The sequence below is a fragment of the Arachis ipaensis genome, chromosome B6 (assembly GCF_059453495.1).
Source record: "Arachis ipaensis isolate K30076 ecotype BB chromosome B6, ASM5945349v1, whole genome shotgun sequence".
Classification (NCBI taxonomy): Eukaryota; Viridiplantae; Streptophyta; class Magnoliopsida; order Fabales; family Fabaceae; genus Arachis; species Arachis ipaensis.
The window spans coordinates 25,140,373-25,152,013 of NC_142441.1; the positions used below are offsets into that span (position 1 = coordinate 25,140,373).

Consider the following 11,641-nt stretch of genomic DNA (forward strand, 5'->3'; position numbering starts at 1 on the left):
GTAGAAGAGTAGATTGTAGAAGAAGTAGAAGATGAAAGCAGTAAATAGAATTTGGATTCAAATCACTGTTGCTAAAAATTATACAGAAAAATAAACAAAGAGATCTCAAGGTGAGATTGAAACAGAATTTTTTCAATTCTTCACCCAAGATCCAAGACAAGAAGTAAAGAGTGCAAAAGCAAGAACAAGGAAGAAGAGAGATCAATTCTCCTTCCCAATTCTCCGAGATCCAAAGTGACAATTCACAAGAAAGTAAAAATGAAAATTCTAAAATGAGAGTAAAAGTAAAGGTCCTATCTAAATCAAACTAGCTTCTATTTATACACTTCCTATTTTTGGATTTTAGAATTTGGAGTGGGCTTTTTAATTTGGTGAAGAATTGAATTTAAATTGAATTTTGGTTCAATTTTGGCCCATGGGTGTTTTCTCCCAGTAGTGTGCTCAGCTCCTGGGGAGAGCGCATCATTGGGCATAATTTCCTTGCCCCTTTGTAATGTGCCAAGCTTGGACAGCACCAGGGTAGTGCTCAGCTCTTGGGGAGAGCGCAACATTGCCTTGTCTTGGTGTGTCTTGTGCGCACCAATGCTCCCTGGGCCGTGTCAATTTTGCTAGCAAGCAAGGAAGGTAGCGCTCAGCTCTCCTTGAGAGCGCTCAGCTCTCCTTGAGAGCGCAGCTCTCTTTGCTTGGTGAATGAGGTTCCAAGTTCGAACCATGGTGGGGGCATTTTGGTGCCAATTTCCTTGGTTTCTTGTAGCGCCTTCTCCCACTCTTCATGACTCTCCTTGGTTCGAATCCTTGTGAGTGCATTTTGGCCAAGTTTGGCTTATTTTCCTTTGTGAGTAGCGCCTCTCCTCATGCCCTGGGTGCTTGGTTCGAACCTTGTGGAAAGCATTGGCAAGCTTTTCTCTTTGAATTTATTTTGGATGGAGCCCGATAATGCTCTTGGCAAGAGCTGAGCATTGTGCTTCTCCCCTTCCTTCCTTGGTTCATTATAGTGCTCAGCTCTCAAGGGGAGCGTAGCATCCAAGCCTTTGCTTCCTTGGTTCATTATTGTGCTCTTTTGGAGAGCATTGAGCTCTTGGAGAGAGCATTGTGGCTTTCCTCCTTCATTGTGCCACGCTTCCTTGTTTCTTTTGCCATACTTTTCTCTTTCTTGGGCCACGCTTCTTAGACTACGCTTTCTTGTTTTCTTCTTTTCTTCACCTACAAGTAATCAAAACAACCAATCAAAGTATCACCAAATTCACAAGGTTTATAAATCATTCAAAAACCAATTAAATTTAGCTTAAACCTCATGATTTAGTATCAATTAAAGGGTGGTTGATTGATTCAACAAAACCATGTAATTCCACTCCAAACTACTTACTTACAATGTAAGAAAGTGCATAAAACCTAATGAAACAAGTGAAATTTGCTTGAAAAGTTAGCATATGATGACTTGTCATCACTCAGCAGGGGGAAGACGACGACGACGATTACCAGGATCTATAGGGTTTAGGGATTTAATCTTTTTTATGTCTACTTCGTTGTATTTTATTTCTGTGATATTTTATTATATTCAAACTATTTATTTTTAATAAAATAATTTGTTAATTTCTAGTAATTTTGAATTTCTGCTAATAATTTTGTTAACAAGAGTTTTAATTTGACTACTAATTGTGGCTTAACTGTGCAAAAAAAAAACTACTGTAGAATTTACCGACAGACAAATCCGATGGTAACTTGGCGCTAAAGCACGTGATATGGCGCCAAAGTTACTGTCAGAATAATTCGACAGTAATCAAGAACTCAACATCAAAAAATTTATTGAAAAAACCGATGAAAAATCCGCCAGTAATTGGCATTGGACGAAAATAATTTGACGGTACTCAACGTTTTTCTTGTAGTGACCACTATTTATAACTATATGTTGATCAATATCATTCGTCTTTTTGTCCCCCTACAACCTGTTCTCCTCAAAGAAATAGGCCTGAAAGCTAAAATAATAATAACTCAAGAAGTGACAAAATGAGAGAAATATGGGAGTCAAATTTCGATAGAAAAACCATAATTCAGGTATTAGTTGTTGATGATGCCTCTGAGTACCACTGCCTAGTGAAGAAGGAAATGGTTTCTCAAATGAAAGATGATTCTAATGATCTCGATGACTTAGATGATAACTATTTAGATAAGTACGAATAAGGTTATTTACTTTGATTTAAATATTTTGTATTATTAGTAAATTTAGACGAATATTTTTTATTTAGTTATTTCTCTTGTCTTGAATATTTATGTTAGAAGATTATTTGTTATCTAATATTTAGTATAAATTTTATTTTTATATTTAAAGGTTTATTTGCCTCATTAATTATCTAATATTTTGTATAAATTTTATTTGCATTAATTGTCTACTGTTTTCAAATGAAAAAAAATAATTTAAAAAATATGGCTATTAAAAATCGACGCCAATGTTGTCGCTTTTTTATTTAAAATAGATAAAAAAATAAAATAGATGACGATATTATTGGTACTTTAATAATTAAATCGACGGTTAATTTGTCAATTTTAATAAAATCAAATATTGACAGTCGTATCGTCAATTTTACATAAGATTATCAATAGTCAGGGTGTCGCTTTCATTAAATATGTATAAATCTTAAATTCATATTATCGACAAAAAGGTTTTCGATTTTATTTAAAATTTGGTGACGGTTTGACAAGCTATCGATTTTATTAGATTTTTGAAAAATCAACACATTTAAAAGCGACATGTCACGCCATCGATTTTGCCGTCGATTATAACGGTGTTTCTTGTAGTGTTAATATCCTTCATAACTAAAGAAATTTTTTAAAAAGCTCATCTATATAAAGTTTTTTTTTTCTTTTCACATAAAATTCTGATTTTTTTATTCTTTATTATTATAAAGAATGTAGAATAAATATAGATTATTTACTCTAATACTTTTGATATATGTATTTAAAATAAATTAATAAATAAGATATTAAAATATATTCATATTAATAAATAATTTAGTTAATATCATGAGAAAATAGATAAATTTTTAAATAACTTCATTTATATATATAGATTTTCCTATTACATTTAATTAGTTGTTATAAAAATTAAATGTTTTTTATATAATAGATGCAAGAATTAAGCAGGAAAGAATAACAGACTCAAGAATTAAGGGGAAAAAGTAAAAAGTAAAAGGTAAAAGGAACAATATATAAAAAAGTTCATTAGATAAAAGTTCAAAATGTAAGAAATAAAAATTGAACCTATGCTTGTAAAGTGAAAGGGTTACTACTTACTAGTTATCCATTCAGCTAGAAAGACTTCTATAGTTCTATTAACATCTACACATCTTATAATATATAAATAAGGGAGTTTCTAAATTTTCCCTCGGGTCATGGCACCCACTTGGGCACTTACCCTCTCCTTTTCCCTCTCCCTTAAATCCGCTTTCGGTGGAAGACCCTTAAATAAAATTTAAAATCCTACTAAGTTAAAAGATACCGTAAAAGATGTGAACATTAACTCAATATTTAAATATTTTTTAAAAACCATTTTAAAATTAATAAATTAGTAAAATAAGAAAAAAAAAGGTAAAAGTCTAATCATATTAAATTTGCAATTTTGATTATGTTTATAACTAGTTTAATTTCAAAATAATTAGATACCTTAGTTTTTTACTTCACCTTTAAAAAAGAAAATCGATCTTAAAATCTTAAAAATCCTTAGACCCCGTCAAAAGTACCACGCACTAATTTACAAAACTAATTGACTGGCAAGTTGGGTCAATTAATTGGACAACGGAATATATATTATCATATGCAAGACATACAATAGTGACAGATATAAGAGTCAACCAAATTATGCTCATATAGAAAGGAGACTTTGAAGTTGGAAACCATGCGAAACCTCTTATTTGAGACTAGTTTGAGAAAAGGGACAACAATATATAACTGTAAAAAGATGATGTTGCTAGCAAATTCTTTCAATATTTGGGGCCTTTTCATTAAACCATTATTAATTATACACTAAAAACAGTTATTAATATAAATATATATTAAAATATAAAATATACATTATTTATGTATAAATAATATATATTTATACATAAATATATAATAATTAATTTTAATAACTAATTTTATTATATACATAATATTTTTTATTATCAAATATGGAATGACTAAACCCCTGAAGTAATTAATATTCAAAACTGAGAATTGATCTGTAAGTTATACAAGGCCAAAAACACAGATTTTATATATATATAATCTATCCACTCTTTGGTATATTTTTTTAGCTAAACTAGTTGAAAAACACATAAACTTATTAGTTTGAATATAAAAAATAAATATGCAAAATTAATGAATTTTATTAAGGAGATTCCAAGTAATTTAGGTAATGATAATTAAAACAGCGAGTTAGAATGATTTGGACCAAATAAAATATTTGCTATAAGAATTCAAGTGAAATTCAAATTAAATGGTTAATAATATGAATGAAAAACTTCGTTACAGCACACACACACATTTTATAAGAATTCAAGTAAGATTTATATTAAATGATCAACAATATTAATGAGAAGCTTTGTTGTAATACACGCACATATATGCACGCGCACACACTTTTCTAGTTAAGCTAGTTGAAAAACACATAAACTTATTAGTTTGAATATGAAAAATAAATATGCAAAATGAATAAACTTTACTAAGGAGATTCTAAGTAATTTAGGTAATGAAAATTGAAACAGCGATTAGGATAACTTGGAGCAAATAAAATACTTGCTATAAGAATTTAAGTGAGATCCAAATTAAACGGTTAATAATATTAATGAGAAGTTTCATTGCAACACACGCGTGCACGTCCACACACAACACACAGAGAGACATATATATATGAATTTGTATTTCCTAAAGTTTAAAATTCACTTTAGAAAATAAAGTGTAATTTTTCATTATTTATTTTATAAATGGGACCAAAAATAAATATGAGAGAGAAACCATTCAAGGGTAAAAAATCACACTTTATCTTCTAAAATACAAATTTAAAATTTAGAAGATCTAAATTCTATATATATATATATATATATAACAATTTCATTCCAAATTATCTATCCACTCATTGGTATATTTTTCTAGTTAAGCTAGTTAAAAAACACATAAACTTATTAGTTTGAATATGAAAAATAAATATGCAAAATTAATGAACTTTATTAAGAAAATTCTAAGTAATTTAGGTAATGATAGTTGAAACAAGTTAGGATGATTTGGACCAAATAAAATACTTGCTATAAGAAGTGAAGTGAAATTTAAATTAAAGGTTAATAATATCAATAAAAAAGTTCATAGCAAATTAGCAAGTGCAACAAATACTACCACTTATTATGACACTAAGCATGTGAAAAATAGATGAACACATGAACTAAGTCAACAAGACATTCCAGCTTGTATTTCTCCTTTTAAAAAGAATAATGAACATTGAACACATATTAATGATATTATAATCCTAGGTCCTAACACAACCCACATATAGTCGATAGCTCAAATGCCATAGACTCCTTATACTCAATTAAGAGGTTGCGGGTTCGAGTCTCCTATCTTTTTAAATTTTGGCCAATAAGTAATAGCTCAAATGGCATAGTCTCCCCATACTCAATTAAGAGGTTGCGGATTCGAGTCTCTTATCTTTGGTAAAAAAAAAAAAAAAAAAAACAACCCACATATGATGGACCATATATTTATATTTATTATATACAAAAAACAGGAACTCACTTTCTTTCAATCAATTTTAGTAGTTTAATTTATTACAAAGGCCCTGTTATTCATATACAGATCTCTTTCAAGAAACATTTCACTTTGACCGGCACTAACAAATTTCATACGCCAACTATATATAAGAAGGAACCATCCTTAACACCGTGAGAAAGCTTTGCATTTTACTTGGTTGTTAGACATGACAACCTTCCATAAAACACGTTCTATTGTCTTTCTGGTATTTCTTGTATCTCTACTTACATTAAATACCTCAGTCGCAGCATCCCCAATAACAGAAGCACAAGAACTTGTTAAATGGAAAAATACTCTATCCCTTCCTCTTCCTTCTTCACTCAAATCATGGTCACTCAACAACTTTGACAAACTTTGCAGTTGGGAAGCCATTCTTTGTGACAAAACAAACACAACAATCACCCAAATAAACCTCTCTGATTTCTACCTCAATGGTACTCTTGATGCCTTGGCTTTTTCTTCTCTTCCAAACCTCACTTATTTCAACCTCAACGGCAACAACTTCAGTGGATCATTGCCATCTTCCATTGGAAGACTCTCCAAGCTCACTTTCTTAGACTTGGGAAACAATGTTTTTGGAGACACTTTGCCTTCAGAGCTAGGCCAGTTAAAGGAACTTCAATATCTCAGTTTTCACAACAACAATTTCATTGGCACCATTCCCTATCATCTCACAAGTCTCCCCAAGGTATGGTACCTTGACTTTGGATCAAACTACTTTGAATCTCGAAACTGGTCTCAATATTCATGCTTGCCTTCACTAACACACCTTGACTTGGATTTCAATTCATTCACCCCTGAATTTCCAAGTTTTGTGCTCAAGTGCCACAACTTAACTTTCCTTGACCTCTCCCAAAATACTTTCAATGCCACAATACCAGAATCCATGTTCACCAATTTGAGCAAGCTTGAGTACCTTAACCTCACAAACTGTGGTATGCAAGGACCACTATCACCCAATTTGTCCAAGCTCTCAAATCTCAAAGAACTTCGAATGGGAAACAACGTGTTTACTGGTCCTATTCCGGAAAACATAGTATTGATATCCGGCCTTCAGTTTCTTGAATTGAATAACATTTCAGCCCATGGGGCAATCCCTGCATCCTTAGGCCAACTCAAAGAACTCCAGCATCTTGATCTTAGCACCAACTTTTTGAATTCTTCAATCCCTTTTGAACTTGGCCTATGCAGCAATCTAACTTTTCTTGCTTTAGCAGGCAATACTTTGACTGGTTCTTTACCTTTATCATTATCCAATCTGACCAAACTTTTACAATTGGGATTATCTGAAAATTCTTTTTCTGGTCAAATTTCTGCTTCATTGATCTCAAACTGGATCGAGTTGACATCTCTGCAACTCCAAAACAATAATTTAACGGGAAGAGTTCCTCCAGAAATTGGCTTGCTCACAAAAATCAATTACCTTTTCTTGTACAATAACACAATGTCAGGTCCAATACCTGTGGAGATTGGAAACCTGAAGGAAATGATACAATTAGACCTTTCAGACAACCATTTCTCTGGTAAGATTCCTCTAACTATTTGGAATCTTACAAATATTACAATCTTGAACCTTTTCTTCAATGAGTTATCAGGGACTATTCCCAAGGATATTGGAAACTTAAAATCACTACAATATTTTGATGTCAACAACAACAAATTAAGTGGAGAGTTACCAGATACGATAGCTCAACTGCCTGCTCTAGTGCATTTTTCTGTGTTTAGCAATAAATTCTCGGGTAACATTACTCAAGAATTTGGAAAGTATAGTCCTAATTTGGATACAATCTACCTTTCAAACAACAGTTTCTCAGGAGAATTGCCACCTGACTTGTGTAATGGTACTGTGTTAACTATTTTGGCAGCCAATAACAACAGTTTTTCAGGATCTTTGCCAAAGTCTTTGAGAAATTGTTCAAGACTAGTTAAACTTCGGCTTGATGTTAATCAATTCTCTGATAACATAACAGAAGCATTTGGGGTTTATCCAAGTCTTGATTTTATCTCACTCAGTGAAAATCGTCTTGTTGGTGAGCTATCTCCAAAGTGGGGTGAATGTGTCAACCTGACCAGGATGGAAATGAGTAAAAATAAACTTTCAGGAACAATCCCCTCCGAGTTGAGTAAGCTGAGTGAACTGGCATATCTGCGTTTGGACGCCAATGAATTCACAGGCAATATCCCACCTGAAATGGGAAAACTAACCAAGCTCTTTATGTTCAACATGAGCAAGAATCATATGTCTGGAGAAGTTCCTCAAAGTATTGGCAGTTTGGCTAATCTTAATTTTCTTGATTTTTCCGACAACAATTTTATTGGAAGCATTCCTAAAGAGCTTGGTAATCTTCAAAAATTAGTAAGCCTGAATTTAAGCCATAATAATCAATCAGGGGAGATACCATCTGAACTTGGCAATCTGTTATCACTCCAGATCCTCTTGGATCTCAGCAGCAACTCTCTTACAGGAGAAATTCCTCAGAACCTTGAAAAGCTTGCAAAATTGGAGGTTCTCAATGTCTCACACAACTATTTATCTAGCCGAATCCCAGAATCTTTGGTCAACATGCTCAGCCTTGATTCCGTTGACTTTTCTTACAATAACTTGACTGGTCCAATCCCAACTGATGGTATTTTCCAAACAGCAAATGCTAAATATGAAGGAAACCCAGGTTTGTGTGGTGAGGTAAAAGGTTTACATCCATGCATTACAAACAGAAACAAATCTGGAGGAGTTGACAAAAGGGTCCTTCTTGGTGTTCTTATACCAATTTGTGGATTACTATTGGGAGTGATATGTGTTGCAATCCTTGTATGGCGACAACACCCCAAACTCAATGACGAAGAGTCCGAAAGCACTCAAACTAGTGATAAAGCTCTTAGCATTGTGTGGGGAAGGGATGGACAATTCACATTCTCTGAACTTGCCAAGGCCACTGATGACTTCAATGATAGGTATTGCATTGGAAAGGGAGGATTTGGAAGTGTTTACAAAGCAGAATTACCTACAGGTCAAGTTGTTGCTGTCAAAAGACTCAATATCTCGGACTCTATTGACATTTCACCAGTAAACCGCCAGAGCTTTGAGAACGAGATAAGAACACTGACAGGTGTGAGACACCGCAACATAATCAAGCTATATGGTTTTTGCTCAAGGAGGAAACAGATGTTCTTGGTTTACGAATATGTTGAGAAAGGAAGCTTGCGAAAAGTGCTGTATGGAGAGGAAGGAATATTGGAGCTAAGCTGGAACAAGAGGATGAAAATTGTGCAGGGAATAGCACATGCACTTGCCTACTTACACACTGATTGCTATCCGCCAGTTGTGCACAGAGATGTAACAATGAATAACATACTATTGGACTTGGACTTTGAACCTCGTCTTGCGGATTTCGGCACTGCAAAGCTTTTAAGCTCTGACGCTTCAACTTGGACCTCAGTGGCTGGTTCTTATGGCTACATGGCTCCAGGTATGTATGCATTACTACTATACACTACAACCAATTTCAATTTTTTATATGTGTTGAAAGGTCATTAACAAAATGTGTAATTTGCAGAACTAGCCCAAACAATGAGGGTCACTGACAAGTGTGATGTGTATAGTTTCGGAGTGGTGGTGTTGGAGATAATAATGGGAAAACACCCTGGAGAACTCTTGACAATTCTATCCTCAAACATGTCCTTGTCATCCATGGAAGATTCACAGGTGCTTCTGAGGGATGTGTTAGACCAGAGGCTGCCACCTCCAACAGGGCAATTAGCTGAGGCAGTGGTGTTCACAGTGACCACAGCTTTGGCATGCACACGTTTGGTTCCAGAGTCCAGACCCACAATGCGTTCTGTCGCACAAGAGCTATCAGCTACTACACAGGCTTGTCTTTTGGAGCCATTTGAGATGATAACAATGAGCAAGCTTACAGGTTTCAAAAATAATAACTAGTCTTGCATGAAACAAGTTTTGTAAGTATATATTTTGCCTTGTAATTATAGGATTATTTAGCATACAACTTTTATTTCTCTTTTTTTAATTACTTGTTTTTATCATTATGTATTTCTGGGCTTATAGTTGTTGGAGTCAATCACATTGTAATTGTTGACTTGTTGTATACATGTATGTATGAACTGTCCAAAATAAAACAGAAATTTTCCATGTGTACTCCAGGGGCAGATGAAAATTTCGACAATACAATCTCTTAGTCATAAACTCATAATTCCATACATAGATATAGATATTATATAATAAACTTACATTATTGCCATCAAATTGCCATTGAATTTAGCAAGGCATTTATGTTCTTTGTTATTCATAATTTTGACCACTCACATTAAAAGTAGAAGGTTAGTGCCAACTTTGTTAGGAGTAGTAAATTATGGAAAATAGTTTCAGCTTTCAGGTGGCCTACTCAAGAATCCACTTCCTTTTTGTTTTTCATCTTACCCATCATCTCATGCGTTTGGAGTCAATATATGGTTCATTATTCGACCACAAATTTTATCTCGTGAATAATTAGTAGCACCACTAAATGTCATTAGATGAATATAATTTTCTCAAGTTGATAGGACCTATAGCTAGGTGGTTATATTCTTTGATCTCTCAACACTTCATTACAAAGGAGTAAAAAAATCACATGAGATAATAATATAAATTGAAAATAATACTATACGATATTTTTGGTTCTGTGGTTAACCTATAAAAAAAATCAAATACAGTGTGTATTTAAACAAAAAAATTGGATTTTTTATTTTAATAAATAAAATAATTATAATAATTATTGAAATAAATCTTTTAAAAAATATTTATTGAAATAAATACCTTTTCTTATCTCGTTTACACTGTAAACGAGATATACACTGTAAACAAGATACGTGCATGCTTATCTCGTTTACACTATAAACGAGATAAAGCCTGTTGACGGAGATATCAACAGGCTGAACGAGACATCGCATTACATTGGGGCAGCCGACTTTGAGGTTAGTTCTGTTGTATTTAATTCTGTGCAATCCCATTTGGAAATATTTTTTGTATGTGGCCATGGTTAGGGTAGCCGCGAAGAACTAGATCATAATTATTAGTTTGAAACTCTGTTTTACTTGTGCTAAGTTGTTATTACTTATATCGTTCTAGTTAGGTTTTATTTAGTATGTAATATGTAACTTAAAAATTTGTGTAATTCAGAAACATAGAAATATGTAAGTTAGAAAGAAATATTTATTTAACATTAATGTTTTGTATATCATATTAAATTGATCTAATTACAAAACTAAAAAATGTAAGAATTCAATAAAAAAAAATTAAAATTATTTCTTTATAAGGTTGAATTATTTTTATTCTTCAGAGAGGCCTCGCCTTCTACTGTCCCGACGAGTGAGTCATATCCTTCCTCCACCCAACGCCATCGTCCCGTATCTGGTTGAGGCTGGATTCGGCGACACAGTGCCCGTCAGAGATTTCACTTTTGACAATTCCCCCATGGGTGCTAGCAACCTATATCCCACCCTTCCGACCTCCCTCGCTTCTGTACCACCGAGGTTACTCAATATCAAACTCTTCAACTCCGACAACGTACTTACACGCTGAATGTGCAACAGTATCGGATTCTCACACTCAAATGTCACTCATTGTCGCTAGGGGTGGCAAACGGGCCTAAATCCACCGGGCCGGTCCGCGCAACCCGCCAAAAAAGGCGGGTTGGGCTAGAAAATTGGGACCGCCAAATAGCAAAAGCCCGCTTAACCCACACCGCTTAAACCGCAGGTTTTGGCGGACTTTGGCGGGGCGAGGCGGACTTCCCCGCCGGGCTTAGTATTTTTTAGCAAGGGGATATTTTTACAATTTTTTTTACCAAAACCCAACTTCTCCCAACCC

General features: G+C 33.7%; 1 protein-coding gene across 1 annotated transcript; it reads left to right on the forward strand.

Annotated features, from left to right (window-relative positions):
- Window positions 1–5,916: 5,916 nt before the first annotated feature.
- Window positions 5,917–9,931, forward strand: LOC107647831 (uncharacterized). Its single transcript, XM_016351877.3, has 2 exons — window positions 5,917–9,245; window positions 9,333–9,931. The coding sequence occupies exons 1-2, from the start codon at window positions 5,945–5,947 to the stop codon at window positions 9,713–9,715; spliced, it is 3,684 nt and encodes a 1,227-aa protein (XP_016207363.1). The 5' UTR covers window positions 5,917–5,944; the 3' UTR covers window positions 9,716–9,931.
- Window positions 9,932–11,641: the final 1,710 nt, after the last annotated feature.